The sequence below is a fragment of the Cenococcum geophilum genome, assembly GCF_001692895.1.
Source record: "Cenococcum geophilum 1.58 unplaced genomic scaffold K441scaffold_27, whole genome shotgun sequence".
NCBI lineage: Eukaryota > Fungi > Ascomycota > Dothideomycetes > Gloniales > Gloniaceae > Cenococcum > Cenococcum geophilum.
The window spans coordinates 834,687-856,701 of record NW_027137585.1 but is presented as its reverse complement, the minus strand read 5'-3'; the positions used below and the strand labels follow the sequence as shown (position 1 = coordinate 856,701).

The 22,015-nt window shown below is 40.0% G+C and overlaps 1 protein-coding gene across 1 annotated transcript; it reads left to right on the top strand.

The window, feature by feature from the left end:
- Positions 1 to 20,827: 20,827 nt before the first annotated feature.
- K441DRAFT_491722 (kinase-like protein) lies at positions 20,828 to 21,292 on the top strand (the record flags this gene model as incomplete). Its single annotated transcript, XM_067641985.1, has 1 exon — positions 20,828 to 21,292. A coding segment is annotated over one exon (465 nt), but the record flags the coding sequence as incomplete, so codon positions are not given.
- Positions 21,293 to 22,015: the final 723 nt, after the last annotated feature.

The following is a 22,015-nucleotide window of genomic DNA, read 5'->3' as shown; positions in this document are numbered from 1 at the left end:
CGGCCGATTAGATAAAAATAGTCTATCTTTAGATAAGTTTAGTAATCTTATAAATAGTAGTGGGGGTAACTAGTTTCTAAATAAGATTATACAGCATATACGGAAGCTTAAGGGCACTAGGCCTTATTGGAGGTAAAAGAGAAATAAGCTAACGGCTTATGCTAAGAATATTAAGAACGGGTCTTTATTCTTTACACTAAGCGCTACTAATCTACATTGGTATAATCTATACTATTATATGCCTTAATTTAACGAATATAAGGCTGCTAATAAGGCTTAACGCTACTAGATTGCTTCTTAAAATCTTAATAATAATCCGCATATTGCTGCTTACTGGCTACATTGCCGCTTCGATCTGTTTAAGAAGCATATACTTATAGGTCTATTTAATAGTATTAACTTTTGGTCCTAATATAAGTGGCAGGTATAAGGCAGCGGCTATATATATAGCTTCTTATAGAGCTTAACAGCCCTAAAGCTAGATCCGTCAGCTATTAAATTAAGGGTGGCTTTTGCTAAATACTGGGCTACTTTTATATCTATAATAAATCCTAATCAATCTAAGCCTCCCAATCTTTAATATCCTTTAGCTCTTAGCTATAAAGAACAGCTTAATACTAGTAAGCTTCTTACTGCCTACCTTAATCAATTTTAATAGCACCGTAATTGTACCGAATCTTACTGCTTAAGATTAAAGAAAGGCTCTACTGAAGCAAAGGAGTGCCGCTTCTACTTTCCACGCTCTCTCCGCAATCAGGCCGTTATATTAAAGGATTAAAATCCGCACTACTAGACGTTTTATCCGCAGCGTAATAATAAGCTTCTTAATAGTTACAATGCAGCTATAATACTGGCGTGGATAGCGAATATTAATACGTCGCCTGCTATAAGCATATTAGTAATAGTTAACTATATAGGCAAATATTACAGCAAGGAAGAGAAGAAGTTAACTTCCTACTAGGAGTTACTCTAATTAGTACAGCCTTACGCCAACAGTCTTTATACCTTTAGCTCGGTAGTAACTAAGTTTATAAATAAGCTTATCGCTAAACGCGATTAGTTAGCGTAGGAGGTATACCATCTACTTCTTAACCTTCCCCTTTGCAAAGGCTCTAGGAATGTAATAACTTTAAACTGCCACCAGGAGGACGATTAAAGCGCTACGTATAAGCTTAAAGATGGGTAACTAAGAGGGTACGGACTGTCTGACTATGAGAAATATAAGCACCGCCTAGATAAGGTAGAGGACGTCACTTTCCTCGATTTTCTACTCTATTTTAATTACTCTACTTATAAGCGTCGGCTAAGAGTAAGGCCTTAAGTTATATCGTACTTTCCGCGATATAAAGGCGATCCTTCCTATCCGCAGTATCCTAAGTTCTGCCGTGTAAAGCTTATTCTTTATTACCTATAGAGGGAGTATAAGGAAGTAGCTACTTATACTAATAGATTTGGGGCCCCTAATTATATAGCTTCCTATTAGGCTTGCGTTAACTCTTATTAGCACCTACCTAACTACTACAGTTAAAAACTAGAGGAAGCTTATAAAACTGCTAATAATATTAATAAGTTTAAGGGCGATTTCGCAGACGACTTAGAGCTATATTAGTTCTTTAAGGCCCTACATACCCGCACCTAAAATACCGATGGAGTTAAGATTAAAGATCCTAATAGGCTTAGTAATAGGGAGCTTAATTGTGACTACGACTGGGGTACGCATTAGGGTATATACCCGCGGCTTAATAAGAAGACTTATTAGCAGGAAGCACGGCTATAACCTCTACCGTGGAGCCGCCTATCCCAAATAGCAACTCTATCCTCCTTATAACTAGGCCAGCGTCATATTTATAACGTTATAGTTAATTACTACAGGCAGATCTAAGCAGGCCTTAACCCCTCCCCGCTGCGGATTAATGTTAATAGAGAGGCAGGAACCGGCAAATTACATCTTATTGCTATTCTCTCTACTATACTCTGTGATATAGCAAGGGCTAATAGCAAGCCGTTGCCATTGGCTTAAGCCGCCCCTACTAGGGTAGCTGCCTTTAATATTAATGGCAGAACTATATACGATCTATTAAGGTTGCTAGTAAATCACCCGTTTAAGGAATTGCCTACTACTAGTCTTACGCCTCTATAACAAGCTTTTAAGGATATTTACTATCTTGTCCTTAATAAGAAATCTATAATCAGGCAAGTATATCTAGCCTAGATTAATCGCCGCCTTTATTAGATCTACCCTACGCGTAACAACTACTTTAGAGGCCTAAACATCTTGCTAGTAGGCGATTTCCATCAGCTTCCTCCTGTAGGTCAGGCGGCCTTATACAGTAATCTACCTACTCGCCCGTTAGAACTCGCCAGCCATAGAAAGGGAGCCTATAAGGCGATTGACCAAACAGCTGTCCTAGATTAAGTTATACGGCAGGGCGGTGATAACGCTAAGAGCTCTGCATTTAGGACCGCCCTTACGGAGCTACGTAGTAATTCTATAAGTGATTTAACCTAGAAGCTTCTTTTAACTAGGTATAAGCAGGGCCTATCTACCGATAAGGTTGCGGGCTTTAACGACGTAATTCAGCTATATGGCATACGCGCTGCTATAGGTAAGTATAATACTATTCGGCTTCGCGACCTTTTACAGCCAGTAATGGCTATTAAGTTAGTTAACACTAGTATAGGTGCGCGGAAAGTTACTCCTAATTAGTGCGATACTATAGAGAATCTAGCCCTATATATTAGCGCGAAAGTAATACTAATATAGAATATTTAGGTTGAACTAGGCTTAGTAAACGGTACTACTAGTATAATTAAAGATATCGTATAAAAGAGATATGCGGATATCAAAAAGGATTAGCCCTAGTTACTGCTAATTGCGGTAGATAAATATAACGGGCCTGCCCTATTCACTCAGCAGGATGGTAAGAAGGTTGTCCCTATATTTTTTATACTTTGTAAGTAGGAGGGTATAAGAGGCTCTTGCTTACGGCGTTAATTTCCTATTACTTTAGCGTTCGCTTTTACCATTTATAAGAGCTAGGGCCTAACGCTTAATTAGGTAGTTCTAGATATTAAGGATAAGGATAAGACGACTGGGCTGACTTATATAGCCATCTCGCGGGTAAAGAAGCTTTTAGGCCTTTTATTCGAACGAGCCTTTAATAAGGAACGATTTTAGCTAACTATAAGTAAGACTAAGGAGGCATGGCAGCAAGACTTTAAGCGGCGGCAGCAGCAACTACTTAGAAATAACTATTCCTAAATAGGAAATTATATACTGGCTTAGAGGTAAGCGGAGAATACGGCATTTATCTTAGTTTCCTAACTTTTAAATAGCTTAACCGCGAAATCTAATTTTCTAAATTTTAACCCCCTATTTATTCTACCTTCTTACCGCTTCTAGAGCTATTAGATATACATATAATAGTATATAAGGAGAATTAGCAGTATTGCCGGATCAATATTACTGCTATCTGTAGCGTTAATCGATTTTTAGAATTTTTTAAGTTTTTTTTAAAGGGCGGAAATGTCGCTTATATAAGGAGTTACGTAACCTCTGAGAATATATGCTACTTAGGACCGTATATTAGCAGCCACGACTTCTCTATACTATAGTTAAGATTTTATATATACCGTATCTGGAGCTACTTAAAATAACTATTATTTATAAATCTGCCGATTTACAAATTAAAAATTAGATGTTACGGCACCGTAACGGATCTAGTCAGGGGGCTCTCGCTTAAGCCTTGGCATATGTATATAGACGTGTCCTTTTCCACCTTCTGCTCCTCATCTTGATATCCGGGTCAATAGACTACCAATTGTACAGGCTTGCATACGTTCTACGGCGCTCGTGCCTCAATTAACTGAGTCGCTGTGATATTATATCAAGATCCCTCAACTGATCGCAGGCTGTTGTATCCCAGGTTAAAGAAGCCCTGTGGCCTAGGGTAGTTAATAGGTAACGGAGCCCTATATACTAGCAGGCAAGGAAGGAGAGCCTAACTTCTATAATAAAGAAGGCAGGAGACGCACACTCTAAGACAAAGCAGGATCATTGTTATTAAAGTCCTATGGTGGCTGGGTATGGAATCCCTACACCGTGCAGGCACCCTCATTGAAGTCCTACACCGTATAGGCACCCCTTATGTTTAATTCTTTTTTCTTCTCTTCTCTCTACCTAACGGCCGCCTATGCTATGGGGAAGCACGTGCCGAGCAGTAACCTCTTTCCGACCGTACGAACTTGTCGACCGACCGAGCAACGCGTACATCTGTCAACCGAACGCGTGTGCCTACCTACCTACCTACCGATCGATCGACCGACCGACCGTACATCTACGGACGCTTGCACCGTACTGCTACCTAAATAGTCCTTTTTAACAGACACTAAGCCACGTATACTGTGAGGAACGAAATCGGTTGATACTGAGACTAGTGCTATACATTGGCTGCGATAAACAACCCTGACTGATACTAAGTAATACGAGCTTCGAGGAACGAAATCACTAGGACTATCGACGCTGGCATCACTCTGCTATTGACTACCGATCGTGCCAATATGTATACGATCCATATACTAGACAACAGTAGCGCCGATACGCCTGCTACTACAACTTAACTACAACTGTGCCGATACGCCTACAGTCCATTAACCGTACGATCGTGCCGTTACGCCTACGATCCACGACTTCCGCTTACATCGTACTGCTACAACAAACGACTGCCCTGCCACAGTCGACGAGACAATGATCGTGCCTCTACGCCTACGACCACTCGACCAATCGATAGCCCGAGCTCTACGTTCGACCTACTATCACAAGACAACCGATAGACGAGCTCTGTGCTCGACCACTATCGTTACCGCCGCTAGTACCGTACTACTACCCAAACACAGCTGCTCCTACCTGCAGCTAAACCTTAATTTGACCACTACTGCTCCTGCCTGCAGTACTACAACTGACACTCGCTGCTCTGCCTGTAGCATCTCATCGACTACTGCTGCCCCACCTGCAGCAAATAACTACAACTGTATAAGAGGTAGAAGACAAGCACCTAAGGATAAAGCTTGAGGGCAAGCTTTTTTGAAGGGGGGGGTAATGTTACGGCACCGTAACGGATCTAGTCAGGGGGCTCTCGCTTGAGCCTTGGCATATACTAGCGTCTATATATTGCTTGGCAGCATCTACCTCAGCAACGCACAATGCTGAGACCTCCCGCAATATTCGCGAATATCGAACGCAGTCACTACGTGGCTAATTCGCTTTCCCCACCCGCCATCCCTTGCACTCAGTATGCATTATATATAGATAGCGCTTTAAGGCAATTCTTTAGTAGGTGCTAGGAACTAGCAAANCCACTAAGAGCCAGCCTTAATGCGACCACTANAGTTAGATAGTCTTGCAGCNATAGGCTTGCGGTCGGGGACATCTGGCCGCTTTAGGGCAAATCCTTAGCAGATTTGAGTGCTAGGAACTAGNAAAACTGCTAAGAACTAGCCCTAGAGCGACCTTATAGCCCTGCGCCTCCCAATTATACAAAAATTAAAATATCCCCTCACGTGACTGCGATAGATAGATGTATATAGACGTGTCCTTTTCCACCTTCTGCTTATCTTGATATCCGGGTCAATAGACTACCAATTGTACAGGCTTGCATACGTTCTACGGCGCTCGTGCCTCGATTGACTAAGTCGCTGTGATATTAGATATAGTTAGAGCTGTTAGTAGGGGTTATTAATTGCGCTTCCCGTAATAAAATCTAACTAATAAACGAACTAATAAATTAAATTAAAAGTTCGGAACGTCCAAATAAGGTTCTATTAAGACGCTAGCTAAACCCTAACCTAGACCCTTCCTAACCTATTAAATTCTAAAAATAATAACCTCTACTAAATTAAAAATTAACCTTATCCTTAATAAGATAAGATATTCAATTACGCTGTTACGGCTCCCGTTAGGGTCTATGCAGCGGGTCTATATAGGTATATATATATAAAAGGGAAACCGTGCAGCTATAGCCGGATAAAACCTCTCCTTCTGCTGTTGTGTAGCCTGTATAGCCTCTCTTCTAATTAGTAGCTGCTAAGCACAAGTAGATGTCTCTTTAAGGCGCTACAGAAAAGCCATCTTAATGCGTACTCCTAGGTTTATCCGGTAGGGTATATAGCTAAGGCCTAAGTTCCATCCTAGTTGGTTTAGTCGTCTAGGTAGGGCGAGGGCCAGCGGCCCACAAGGCTGGTAGTGTAGAAGTCCGTACGCAGCTCCGTAGCTATAACGGTGCAAATTCTGCTAAGTTCTGCTAAGTTCTGCCAACTTGCTAATTTCTACCAAATTCTACCAACTTATTACGTTCTGCCAAATTCTACTAACTTATTAAGTTCTATTAGATTCTACCAGCTTACTAAGTTCTGCTAAATTTTACTATATTGCCAAATTCTGCCAAATTCTGCCGAATTCTACCACATCTATAGTATTCTACCATATTCGGCAAATTGCCGTAACGTTGCCGCAATTTATTGTCCCTCTTCTTAAGGTACTTCCTAGTCTTCTCCCTTCGCCCTAGCTAGCTCCCTAGCTAGTAAGAGGTATAATAGGAGGTTTATCTATATAAACTAGTCCGTAACTACCTTTATAGCATTTAGCTTGGCTAGGAGCTCTCTATATAAGAATATTCTGGCGTAGTAATATATTTCTACCTAGCCAGCGATGTGCCTAGGGCAGTATACTATTACGTACATTATTAATTATTAGTTATGGCCGCATAGGCAAGCTAGAGTTAGTTACCCTGGTACTTTCTAATAGTAGAGGTATCTATTAAGTCCTATATATTCTATTCTAAGTAGCGTATTAATTATGCTCTTTATCTTAGTAAGCCTTATATAGCGTTTATAGACCTTCTTATTCCATGGTTTGGCTTAGGCCGTTATATAGTATATAAGTATACTCTAGTACCTTTCCTACTCCTTTTTTCACTGCTCTTTAAACGCCTCTTATACCCTAGCCCTTCTGCTCTTCCTATACTGCGCTTTAGATAGGTCTACCAGCTGTATATCTGTCCCTATAATAGCAGCCGCTATCCTCTTAAGCTTATCCCTTCTAATAGGCTATATTAGTGGCCTTATTCTAGGTTAGAGCTAGTAGGCTATCGTAGTTTATATAGTGTTGCACTCCCTTTTAATATATTCTCTTACCTGCCCCTCCTATATCCTCTCTGCGTAGGCTATAGCTAGCTCCTTTAGGTACATCTAGAGCGGCGGAAACCCCGTCTTGTGCTCTAGCATTACTATTAGCGTTAATTTATACGCCCCCGCAATAGTACGGAGGTATAGGTTCTACGTTACGCCTAGTTAGCGCAGCTTAGCTTTACTTATCTCCTTAGGCTTTAACTACTCCAGTAGCGAGTACTAGGTGCTATATCCGTATAAGATTATTAGTCGGACTACGGCGGAGTATATCGTCCGCGCCTTCTAAAAGGAGGCGCCCTATATAGAGGCTGTAAGTTAGGTTAGTGCGGCCATTTGCGTAACCGTTTTTGCCTTAGCAATGTTAATATGCGGTCCCTATTTAAGCTTTAAGTTAACCTATACCCCTAATACGCGTAGGTTACTAACTAGGCCTTCTATAAATCTATATATATTAACTATAGCCTTTATATTAAACTTCTTATAGCTTCTTATAAAATGGATAAGGTGGTACTTTTCTAGGGTAAACACTACCCTATATTAGCGTGCCTATTTTATATATATTTTATACGCCCTTTCTAGGGCTCTATAGTTCTTCTCTATAGTCTTACTATACGTTAGTATATTTAAGTCGTTAACGAACCTAAACGCTATAGTAGTACCCTTTTATAGCTCCGGTAGGAGTATATAGGTAAAGAAGAGGAATAGGATTAGCGATAGCGCTAAGCCTTAGGGTATGCCAGTATTTATCTATATTATTTGCGCTATATATTCTCTAATTAAGAGCCTCGTTATTCGGTCTTTAAGGAAGGACTTTATAAATTATACTATTTAGTGGGGCATGGCCTAGGCTTTTATATTATAGATCATTCTTTTATAGAAGACTTGGTTAAAGGCCCCGGAAATATTAAGGCTAAATAGTAATACTACTAGGTTTAGATTACTCCTCCACACTATATATACCTGTTAAGTTAGTAGTTCTAGCGCTGTCTGTATTAAGCGCCCCGGCCTTACTCCTATTTAGCTAGCTAGTAGTATACCTATCTCTTCTATAATTCTAGATAGTTTATCGGCTACTATTCTCTTAAATAGCTTCCCAATAATGTTAAGCAGCGTAATTAGCCGGTAGGCCTTTGCCGTAGAGTAAAACGGCTTCTATAGTTTCTAAAGGACTACTATAATAGAGTTTTTAAACGGTTTTAGGTGGTATCTAATTCCTATATAGCTGTTAAAGAGCTTAGCCAGTACTAGGGCCAGCTGCTCTCCGTATATCTTAAGAAATTAATTAGTAATCTTTTTTAGGCTTAGGGCCTTATTAGGGGCAAGCCCCTTTAGAGCCGCAATAATGTCCTCCTTTTTAACTTCTTCCTTTATAGTTCTTGGCTCCGGGTATATAAAACCCAGTATATTACTAAGGTCCGCCTCTATAGGCAGCGGGAAAAATTACTCTATAAGGATAGCAGCCTTTTCCTTATTATTATAATATAGGGTCTCTTCTCCTGGTCTGCTAATAGGAGGGAACTATAGTAGGGCCTTTAGCTTCCCGTCCGCTATATACACCTATTTTACTAACCTCTATACTCCCTTAGGGTCGTTCGTTAGCTTCTTAACGGTATATCTTTATAGCTTATTAGCCTTTTACTAGATTACCCTTTTCTTCTTATTATATGCGACTCTATAGTTAATCTAATTAGGTACTAACTAGGAGGCCTTTTACGCCCAAAAAGCTTACTGGGTTTCCTTTACTACCTCTATATATTCCTCTAACCACGCTTTAAAGGCTTATAGCGAGGGCCGCGCGCTAGGTATTATCTTTGCTATAGTATTTTTAATTGCCTAGTATATGGCCTCTACTAGTGCGTCTAGTTCGTCTCTTATATCGTATAGGAAACTGTATAGGGGTTAGAGCTAGCCCTTTAGTTTATTTCGCACCTCCTTCTAATTAGCCTTCTTCTATAGTGGTCTCCTAGGTAGCAGAGGCCCCTTTAGCGCCTTTATGTCTACCTTTATAGTAATAGGGAAGTAGTTAGACCCTATATACTAATAGTCCTGCCTTTAACTCTATAGCAGTCTATTTATAATTTAGGGGGAGGTAAATACTAGGTCCAGCGTGCTCCTTAATATGCCCTTTGCCCACGTCTCTATACCCGCCTTAGTAGCTAGGCTTAAGCCAGCTACCTCTATGGCGCGGATAAGGTCGTCCGCTGCGTTATCTATACTTATTACTGCTACACCCCCCTAGAAGGGGTGGTGTAGGTTAAAGTCTCCTAACAGTATATATTCTCCTTTAGCTTTTAGCAGCTCCGGTAGTACGCGGAGGCTACTATTTATTTATTAGGGGTTATAAATATTATAAATCTAGATAGTCCGCTTGCGGCCCTCTAGCTTAATTATATATATATTCGCTAAGTAGTGCGTAGGCGCCCACTTATTTATATTAATGGCCTTATTTATATAAAAATAGACCCTTATATTACCGACTCCCGCGTATACTAGGTGGTAGGACTTTATAGTATATATCGTATTTCCTTAGTCCTTCCTCTATAGCTCCTAGATAGCTAGTATATCCGGCTAAAGGTCTGCCTACTCCACCTCTTATAAGAAGTAGAGCAGTACGCCATTTCTACTATTGTTAGTATTATACTGTATAATTATAAGTGGATCCCGGTGTCCTAATATAAGATATCTATGCTAGCCTCTGAGTTAGCTAAGTCAGTACCCTTTGGTATCTATTCGCTCCCTTATAATATAGTTTCAGTGCCTTTAGACGCCTTTCTCCGGATCTAGGCTTCTACTTTTACTTCCGTATTAAGCTTTATACTTTATAGGGGCTCCTAAGTTACCAGGACTTAAATTGGGGCGTATATACTGCTATTTAGCGCTGTTTAAAGTGTTAATTGGAGGGTTCTCTGGCCCTTTTCCTTTCTAGAGTAGTTAATAGTTTGCGGTTGGCTGACCTTTTAGGGGGCCTCCTCTGCCTATACAGAGCTCTCCTACGTAGTCGTTTCCTTTAGCTTCCTTTTCTTAGTTTGTTGCGATGCCTCTTTAGTAGTAATCTCATATTATAATTATAGTTGCTATCTGTTTGTAGGCGCCTTATAGGTGCCTATATAGTGTGTTAGTGTAAAGGCCCTAATTGTTATAGCCTTCTCCTACTACGTTTGCTTAACGCCGCACGCCCTATTTTATGCCTTATGGTCTGCCTTATAGTTAATGCACTTCTTAGGTAGGTCCCCTACGCACTTGCTAATATTATATTACCTAGCGCAGCGTTTACATCTAGCCTCTCTCCTATAGCTCTTGGCTATATAGTTAAAACCCTGGCATTTAAAGTATTATATTACTAGAAATGTCGTCTCGTGCCTTATAACTAGGTAATAGTCTCCTTCTAGGAAGAGGCCCCGATTAAATAGCGCATTTGCAACCTCTTCTAACTATACGCCTATAATAAGTAACGATTGGACCTTTTCTCCCGTCCGGACTCTTCCTGGCCTTTTCTACGCCAGCCTTTCTACTATAAGCCCTGCTATAGTATAATTCTGCTTTATTATGTCCTCTATTGTCTACTTAGCCTTTAGGCCCTAAGTGGCGAGGCTTATAGGTACCGCGTGGACCTCTACTAGTACTAGTGGTACGGCTAGTGTAGTAGAGCGCCCTAGGACCTTTATCTACTCTATTTCTTATAGCAATCTATCTTTTATATCTTTATCTATAATGTACGCCCTAATATTGCTACTCTGTAGCTTCTTTACGGCTTATATCTTATAGGTGTTTGGGAGTCCTACGGCCTAGAGCTTGTATACTAGGGCTTAGCTATTCTACTTTAAGGTTTTCTCGCGGTTAGTAGCGTCGCCTATGCGGATTATAATCTCGTTTACTTCTATAGGTTTATAGGCAACTTGTCTTATAGCTTAGGGCATTATAGGTATAGTGGCAGCGATATATACGTATGACAGCGGGCCTATAAACGCCGGTCCGCTCTTTATAGCTATTGTTGCGGCCCTCCAGAGGGCGCCAATATCTATTTAAATTGCCTTTATATCCAGGCATACTGTTTCTGGGTTTCTTAGGTCCAGATAAGCTCCGCTAACGTAGCGAAGGCTGCCTAGAGGGTTGTGATTGCGGTGGTAAGAAAGGAGAGTATAGTGGTATACTCCTTGTCTGCATTAAGAGATCGTTTCTATAGCACCTGCTAGGTTTGTTCTGTAGCTTATATAGTCTATAAGACGCGTTCTTAAAGGGCACGTTATTTAGTTAAGGTTGTTAGGGTTAGGGGTGGGGGCTTATTTATTTATTATGGTCCGGCTTTAGGGGTTATATACTAGAAAGCACTATATATACCTCCACTAACGCCGAATTGGGGTGTGTAGTGTTAATAGGAAGGGTTTCTAGAGTCCTCTGGAGCTCGTGGGAGCTTTATTAGGCTTGTTTTAAAGGTTTCTTTAGTAGGCGATTGCATCGTTACGTTCCTTATCCTTAATAAGCCATCTAATTAGATTTAATAGTTTTTTATTATTTAAGACACAGCTAAAACTAATAAGGTATAGTAGTATATTGACCCATTTAAGAAGAAAGATAATCTTCTAAAGCCAGAACTACTAAGTTGGCCTATACTAAGGGATATACTACCTACGGCTATATTAATAGTAAAGCTAGACCTAAACTAGCTTACTGCCTATAACTAGCTCTACGCCAAATATAAGGACAATTTACGCGTACACTAGAAGCAAAAATAGGCTATAAATAATATTAACAACTACATCGTTTGCACTATATTGGTAGCTATTACGGCACTAGTAGAACTTAGCAGAACTACACACCGGCAAGTTGCTACAGATTGCCGCATATTGCGGTCACGTGACGCGAAGACCGTATATAGCTTTAAGCGGCGCTCCCCTTCTTCTCCTTTCCTTTCTTTAGCTTTAGATTCTCGTTTATAGACAATCCAATTATATAGGCTTGCGCGACCATTTTGCCGTACTTATGTCTCAATTAATTGAGTTGCTAATATTATCTAAAGCTTACTCTACTCTTTCTTCCTAAGAAGAAACTTAAATATATCTATAAGAATACAGAACAGGACCCTAAGGACATTACTAGGACTATAAGGATAGGACCTAAAAGAAAAGAATAGAACCCTAAGGAAAGGACCTATAAGATACGCATAGACTAGAACCCCTAAAGAAATTACCCAGAATTACCTAATACCCCTACTACCATGCCATAAACTATAGCAGTAGGTAAAGCAGCTGTAGGACTCTTAAATACTTCAGACAAAGAAATAATTAATGTTTTAACCCCCCAGGCGGAGCTTACGGCTGCTAATACCGAAATTAAACAATTGTAAGAGCTGCTTAAAGCTAGAGATACCCCTATATCTAATAATAAGTTATTATTAGACAACTAAAGACTTACTATAGTCCTTTAGGCCCTATCCTAGCGCCTTAGTGGATCTACTGAGGCCTATATAGTACTAAAGCGGTCAGTAAAGGTCATGGACCCCCTACTACTTACAGACGGAACTAACCCTATATTTAATAATTGGAAGCTCTAATTACGGGATAAGCTTAAAGTTAATATAGACCACTTCCCTAACGCCTAAGCCAGAATAGCCTATGTCTTTAGCCGTACTGGCGGAGACGCCTAGATATATTTACGCCCGCGATACACTAAAGACTTAGCAGACCCCTTCATCTCTAAAGAAGAAATAATTAAATACTTATCTTCTATTTATAAGGACCCTTTTAAAGTATAGAACGCCCGCCTTAGCTATAAAAGCCTAAATATAAAAACAACGGAGACCTTTTTGGCCTTTTAAACCCGCTTTTTATACCTAGCCGGACAGGCTTAGATCCCTTAGGAAGACCTACTACTAGACCTCTTTAATAAGCTTACCCTGGACCTATAGCGGGCCGTATTACTAGCTTATACTATAGTATAAACGTTAAAAGAACTTACGGACTATTACCTAGCTATTAACTAAGGCCTTTATTAAATTAAGGTATGCGCCAACTGGCTAAAAACTAGAAACCTTACAAACTAGGCCATAAGTACTGCGAGTACGGCCCGTAGTACCCCGGCATAATTAGCAACTCCTATAGCCAACCTAGCAGCTAGCCGCGTAGCTACCCCTACTATGGGCCTGGTGTACACCCGGCCTATATACAGCGACCCCTATATATAGGCCCTTAGTAATTAAGGAGCTTGCTTCTTATACGGTTAAATAGGCTACCCTATAAGGAACTGCCTAATAAAAGTAAGGATAAATAAGGTCCTATTAATTTAGGAGGACAGTATAAAGCTAAAAAAAGAGGAACCTTAGAGGAAGACTCCTCTCTAGGGTTAAAAGGGATCGATATATTATATATTAATCTAGGTCGGCTAGTTGGTAGAAAAAGCTGCACTATCCCTTGTACTTTATTTCGTAATAGATATTAAGTTTTAACCTCTACTTTAGTTAACTTAGGAGTAAATGCCTTTACCTTAATTGACACAAAGTGCGCTGTAAAACTGGCTAACTTTTTAAATGTACCCCTTAAAGAACTGCCTAAACTAATCCTTATTCGCGGTTATAACGGACGGATAGGGCCACCTATTATAACTATTTTGTAGATTTACCTCCGCGTTAATAGATAAAGGTAGTATAACGTCCCCTTTCTTATTATGGACTTAGGAAGCTATAATATAATCTTAGAAAGAAAATGGCTAGCCTATTTAGGCTTATAGCTTAAAGTATGGAGTAGACGGCTTATCTGGCCTAAAACTCTACCCCTAACCCCTTTCTTTATAAAAGAAATTAGTATTATAATAGAAAACCTTATACGGCTCTAGATTAATACTATTTATTAGGCCGATGCTATATGCAGAGACTAGGCCTTTAAGAAGGACGTATAGCTTAACCCGTAATGGATCCGTATACTACGCCGCCCCTAGACTACCTATATTACGCTACCTACACCAAAGACCTAGGAAGTTAGTAGTAACCTAGCTAAGTTCCCTATAGAGAACCCTATAAAGCTATAAAGGAAAGCTAGGGATATTAGACGCTATACTAAACTAATAGATAGGAAGGATAACTTATAGAAAATAGAATATGAGCTAAGGAAGACTATAAACCCTATACTGTAAACTACGGCCTAATGGACGCTAAAGAAACCTATGGACCTTCCACCAGTTAATATCTGCTGTATTAGCGCTATAGGATTCTACTAGAACCTGGTTTAGCCTAATACCGTTATCTTTATAACTAGCCTATACGAAATTAACCGAATAATTAAGGAAAAGGAAAGCGAGCTTAGTGGATAGGAAAGTAGGCTTATAGATAAAGAACTAGTGGAGTAAAAACTGCCTAATTAACACCGGAAATTTAAGGACGTATTCTCTAAGGCAGCGTCTAATATGCTTCTACCCTACTAACTATATAACTATAAGATTAAGATTAAGTAAGATAAGGAAAGCACCCTTAGCTTTAGCCCTCTCTACCTATAGTCTATTGCCAAATTATAGGCCATAAAGTAGTACCTTATTAATAACCTAAATAAGGGCTTTATCGAGCCTAGCTAAGCCCCTTTTAACTTACCTATTTTCTTTATTAAAAAGCTAAATAGAGGACTGCGCTTCTATATTAACTACTGTAAGCTAAATAATATAACCTATAAGGACTACTACCCGCTGCCCTTATTTAATAAGACTCTTACCTAAATAAGTAGAGCTAAGGTTTTTATAAAGCTTAATATCCGCTAGGCCTTTTACTAAATTAGGATAGACCCTNGGTNTAAGGATNTTACTATATTCNANACCTNTTACGGNACGTATAAATATAAGGTACTTTCTTTTAGACTAACTAACGGACTAGCTACGTACCAATGGTATATAAATAATGTACTCTTTAACTACCTTAATAACTTCTATATAGCCTATCTAGATAATATTATAATCTATTTAGAGAATATACTAGAATATAAGGAGCACGTCTATAAAGTCCTATAACGGCTCCGCGAAGCTGGCCTCTAGGCCGATATTAAGAAGTTGGAATTTAGTGTTAAGCGTATAAAGTACCTAGGTTTTATTATTAGCATAGATAGAATTAAGGCCGACCTAAAGAAAACAACCGCAATTAACTAGTGGACGCCCCCTTAGACCGTAAAGGGGGTATAATTATTTTTAGGTTTTTGTAACTTCTACTAACGCTTTATTAAGAACTATAGCAGAATTGCCTAGCCTNTTAACCGCCTTACTAGGAAAGACCAGCCCTTTTACTTTAACGCCATATATATGCAGGCCTTTAATAAGCTTAAAAAACGGCTAGTGTCGGCCCCCCTACTTGCCCACTTTAACCTAAAATGGCCCTTAATGCTAGAAACGAATGCCTTAGATGGCGTAATAGCCAGTATTTTTTCCTAGAAGTAACCGGACGGAGAATAGCACCCTATTATATACTATTTAAAGACTATAATAGATACTAAACTAAACTACCACATCCATAATAAAGAAATGCTGGCTATTATCTCTAGCTTTTAGCACTAGCGTATATAGCTAGAGGGGACCCCTAAACCTATTAAAGTAGTATTAGATTATAAGGCCCTAGAATACTTTATAATAACTAAGGCCCTTATAGCCTAGTAGGCACGCTAAGCGGACGTTCTATCTTAGTTTAACTTCTTAATTATATATAGACTAGGCGCTATAAACCGTGCGGATGCTCTTACTAGGCGTAAATAAGACCTAGGTGACTATATAGCTGTAAAGATCTTATTATAGACCCAGACGCTACTATAACTAGAGCACCTTAACCCCTAGATATAGGCAGAACTAAGTATAGACCCCTTAGGCGCCAAGATGTATCCTATTAACCCTTTAGAACTTAACTTAATTAACGAATTACTATAGATAAACTATACGGCCCCTTCTCTATAGGAGTACCGTAAAAAGGTAAAGAACGTTACTAGCCTATGGTTCCTCGAAAATAGATTACTTAAGTATTAGGAACGGCTAGTAGTGGCAGAGGAATAGAACTTACGGACTTAGCTTATTGCTAAAGTATATACCTAGGTCTCTACGGCCTACCCTAAAAAGAATAAGACCCGTAGGATTATTAGTGACCGCTACTATTAGCCCGGAATGGTTATAGATATTAACCGCTATATATAGAACTACAATAACTGCCATAGGTCTATAATCCCACGAGATAAGACCCTAGGACTATTAAAACCCCTCCTAATACCTAACCGCCCCTAGTAATATNTCTNTATAGACTTTTATAAGCTACNTCTAGACCNTAACGGATATAATATGGTTATAATCCTAGTTAACCGCTTTAGCAAGCGCCCGTTCTTAATTCCCTGTTATAAAAATATTAATGCTAAAGAGGCAGCCTAACTGTATATCTACTACGTTTACTAAATTTACAAACTACTAGACACTATTATATCTAACTACGGGCCGTAGTTTATATTAGCCTTTTGGAATAAGTTTACCTAGATCCTAGGCATTAAGCTAAAGCTTTCTATGGCATATTACTCCTAGACAGACAGTTAAATGGAGATTGTAAATTAATACTTAGACTAAAGACTCTGGCCTTTTATTAACTACTTCTAGAATAACTAGGCTAAACTATTACCCTTAATAGACTACGCCCAAGCAACCCTACCCCACGACTCTACTGGATTTGCCCCTATTTAACTAGAAATAGGTTACCTAGCCTGTATAAGCTTTAACTGGGAAAGACTAGAAGGGCCCTAGACTATATATAAAAAACTATCTTATAAGGAAGCCTAGCAGTACACTAAGCTCTTAGAAGAAGCCTAGAAAGTAGCCTATATAAACCTAGAAAAGGCCTAGAAATTAATAGAACAGCAGGTAAATAAGCATAGGCGCGAGCCTAACTTTACTATAGGCGATATAGTCTAGGTTATAATAAAGAACTAGAAGACAGAACGGCCTAGCCGTAAACTAGACTATAAGATAGCAGGACCATATAAGATTCTTAATAAAGTAGGCAACTCGTATAAGGTTAAGCTCCTAAACTTAATTAAAGTCTACCCTATTTTCTTACCGGATAAGCTATAGAAAGCTATAAATAACCTACTACCTAGACAAAAGAATAAACCTCCCCTACTAATTTAAGTTACCGACGATAATAAATAGAAAATTAAAGAAATACTAGCCTATAAACTTGTAAAGGGAACGTTAAAGTATTATATTAGTTGGAAAGGATATAACCTAGACCCTACTTAGTANCCTATATANAACTTTATAGGTAGNCCCTATAAGCTTTANNAGTTNTATAGCTNTTACCCTAATAAACCNNGACCGCTAAAGTACCTAGATAAGTAGATAGAATGCTAGTATAATAAAGATAATAAGCTACTAGAAGAACATAAGGATAAAAACGCCCTAGAAATTTCTTAGTTATATAAGGTGTTGAGATATCTAGGACCTTTAACCAGCGGTTAAAGTTGTCTAATTAGTTAGATTCTCTTACTAAGACTTTTAGCGGCAAAGCCTAAGGGCAGGCTTTTTTAGAGGGGGGGGTAATGTTATAGTACTGGCAAAACTTGGCAGAACTACGCACCGGCAAGTTACCACAGATTGCCGTATATTGCGGTCACGTGACGCAAAGACCGTATATAGCTTCGAGCGGCGCTCCCCTTCTTCTCCTTTCCTTTCTTTAGCTTTAGATTCTCGTTTATAGACAATCCAATCGTACAGGCTTGCGCCACCATTTTGCCGTACTTATGTCTTAATTGACTGAGTCACTAACAGTAGCCTACCTTTTACTTATTAATAGCCTTAGTAATTAGTTACATTAAATATTTAAGGCGTCTTTACTACTATAGTAGCCACTATAGTGACAGAGACACCCTGTATTTTGGTAAGCAATTAAGCCCATCTTATACGAGAATCTTATACTATTAGTACTTACTAAATTACGTGCTCGTAGGGCCTCCTCTTATCTATAAATACTCCCTTCTCTATACCTTCCTTTTTTCTTCTTTCTTCTTCCTTATAAGAGCTAGAGGTGCTCTAATACCCCTCCCTAGTCCCTACTAAGGGATCTATTGGTTGACGTGGCAATATAGATAGCATCGGACGATAAGACGGGTAAGAAAGGACAGGGAGGACGGAATGTGTTAGTTAAGTAACGTTACTAGCTATATTATGGCTGCCTAATCTTCTATACTTATAGGCCTCCTCCTATCTATAAATACTCCCTCCTTTATACCTTCCTCTCTTTTTTTCTTCTTCCTTATAAGAGCTAGAGGTGCTCTAATACTCCTCCCTAGTCCCCATTAAGGGATCTATTAGTTAATATGGCGATATAAATAGTATCTAATAAGGAGATGGGTGAGAGAGAAGACAGGAAGGACGGAGGGGCGTCCGGTAGGTATTAGTTAAGTAACGTTAATGTCTATATTATAGCTGCCTAATCTCCCGTTTATAGGCCTCCTCCCGTCTATAAATACTCCCTTCTCTATACCTTCCTCTCTTCTTTTTTCTTCTTCCTTATAAGAGCTAGAGGCGCTCTAATACCCCTCCCTAGTCTCTACTAAGGGATCTATTAGTTAATATGGCGATATAGATAGCATCGGACGAGAAGACGGGTAAGAGAGGAGATAAAAAGAACGGAGGAACTTCCGGTAGGTGTTAGTTAAGTAATATTAACGGCGGTTTTTATTACCTAAAAATTGCGTTATATGACGACATTTGGGAACGCAAATATATACCCCCGTCCCATACTTACACCACTACTAAATATTCTAGATTTTGCACTTAGAGCTGCTTATAATAGGTATTCCTAGAAAATCTACCGGTTTAAAGCTCTATAATTAAATATTGTTAATGTTTTATATAGGGGTCGTTAATTAAGCTCCCGGGACACGATTTTTATAGTTTAATACTACACTAATATTATAACCTTCTTGTAGTGGCTAAGCTACCCCTAATCTCCTCCCCCCTCCTATTACTTGGCGCTAAGCTATTGCGTCGTCACCAAGCCATTGCGTTGTTGTACGTCCGAACTAGGTGGGCAATGACGTGGTTACTTAATTATATTAGACGTCTCTGTATATAGTTATATCTCTTCCTATACGTATATTTAATTAAGTTGGGGTAGTAAACTTACTTTAATTCTAGCTATGCGGCAATTTAGTTATTAGGTATTAAAAATATTTAGTATATAAAGCTTTAAATTAGAATCATAATCTACTATATTAGATCCTACGTAGAGGGCTCTGTATTAAGCTCTGCAGTCTAAATATATACTAGATTCGTGACCAATATAATCCTTAAGCCCAGCTTAAGTAGGGCGCCTTGGTTACTGTAGTGGATCCTTACCTAGCAGTAACTAAGGCGCCTTAATCTTATTACTACTTCTAAATTAAGTAAAAGCTCTATATAGGGGGGTCCCAGGGGGTCTCCCCCTGGAAAACCTTATCTATATATATATTAATTAAAGTCTATATAATAAAGCTCTAAAATTAATTGGCTTATTACTTATAAACTTGGGTTAAAATTTACGTTGGGGGATTAACGTTCCGCATGTTAATGACTGGGGTTTTGTGCTCCGATTATCGAATTCTTGAGGACTACAAATTCCGGACCTTTTCCCGTCGCTCTTTCTTTATGCTTGCCTGTTCAAACCTCCCAACTATTGTTACTCGTCCACGTCACAGAGAAGCTCGCCTTTACCCTTGAAGCTTCCCCGTGCTTGACAGTTCTATGGTCACACACCTACTCAAACCATTTATGCCATATGGTACGCGATAAGAACCGAGCCAACAGATGAAGCTTCTTAGCCTTTGCTAGCTATACTCAGATAAGGCATGGAATAATTCTTGCGACCTCATCACCATTTCTGAATTCCATCTTCTCAATGGACACCGACCATTCAGGCGCTTGGCTGATTTCCAGAGTGTATTTGCCGCTCCCTGATCTGTCCCGTGCTCTTACTCTCGCACCAATGACTTGGAGCATCCGAAATGCTTCTTTCAATTCAAATTCACAAGGCAGATGCAGGCTAGTGGCAAATACAGCGCCGCAGAGACTTCAAAGTGAGGGTCGCATGTTAATCGAGGGAGAAACAGGTCGGAATTTCTGTCAGAGGACTCAAATACAGGATGAAACTCTGAATGCACCCAAGGTGCCGCTTCGATCTGGAGTCGTTAGCGATGGGGTAAGGTTCCCAGCCCTATCCAAGAAGGGTCTTGGATCTACAAAGGATCATACTCAACCCATCATAATTTTTCAAGCTGCACACACTCAGACGAGTGTCTCACTAGTTAAGGCATCGTCCAATCACATTGCTTATGAAAATATGTCTGGGTACACTTCAAAACTGCGGTTGTCGGAATACTATAACGGGCCCTTTACGTTTCACTGGCCACAAGCTTCAGAAAACGGGTCCTGCAAAGATCCTCTCAAGCTGAAGGACACCGACCCCTTGCCACTGGAATGGAAAGACTTTTGGCTGGGACGAGGCACCACCGGGGGTGTCCATGCTGCAGCTGCCGGAAAGGAATTTGGCCTGCAAGATTACGTCGCGGTTAAGACGATCAGAACAAGCCATGGTCGCAATTACCAGGACGCCGAAAACGAGATCAATACGCTCCGAAAGCTTTGCCACAACCATATTGTGGCATTTCTCGGCAGCTACACCAAGGGCGATACTATTGGTTTGGTGATGTTTCCGTTGGCGCAGTGCGATTTGGCAGACTACATGCATGCGATTTCTGAGCACAACAAAAGCGACCTGAACAGCCCGAATGTCACCTATCACGAACGTGTAGGGCCTTTGGAAACTGCTTTTGGCTGCCTTTGCCAAGCTGTGATATACTTACACGGAGCACAGATTAAACACAAAGATATCAAACCATCAAATATCCTAATCCACAAAAATACGGTTATCTTAACTGACTTTGGGATAGCTCATGATTATAGTGATCTCGACGGTGGCAGTCGCACAGGAGGTCCTACAGGATTCACGGCCGCCTACGCGGCTCCTGAGGTTGTGAGACAAGAAACTCGCAATCGTTCAGCAGATATCTTCTCTTTGGGCTGTGTTTTCCTCGAAATGGCTACTGTCGTTCTCGGGGAAACATTAGAGAGACTACACGAGAGTGTACGCCCAGCATATTCCTCTTCACTGGATAAGATGGGTGAATGGGTGATCCATCTGAAGAGTTTACAGTTGAGGCACAAGAAGCCCCTGAATACTTCTCGAGCCAGGTGTCAGTTCTCCCTCGACCGCAAACTTAACGATGCAGCTCTCGACTGTATTTTGCAGATGATGTCTGCGATCCCTCAGGACAGACCAACGCCTAGATACTCATGGGAAGCATTTAAATCTATTGGGGAACCATGCTCCGACTGTCAGTTTAAGGTACGTATTAAATCTCTTACAACAAGGTCATTCATATAATTTACCTACCACTTTTAGGCAGATGCTCGCCACAGACTCGCGCCCACAGATACATGTGATGGGAGGAAACTGGATAATGGGCAGCAGAAATCTGCCTTTTCGCACAATTCGCTCCTCTGTCCTAAGGCAGACGTTAACGAGTCCGGGAAAACGCAAGAGAGAACGACTGTTGAAAGTCAAAGCGATAAAGAGCCTGTTCGAAACATCAATAGGTTCAATCCCCACCCAGCAGCTGATATAATTACAAGCTCTCTGATTCATTTCTCAGATCATCTTCACTAAATACTTCAGACAAAAATCCGAAAGACTCTGCCACTTTTGAAACTAGTTCATCGGGGCTATTTTCCAGCGCACCTTTCGTGAGAAACTATCGGTTGCTAAGGCAGACCCCCGGCCATTCTCCTGTTGCGGTCG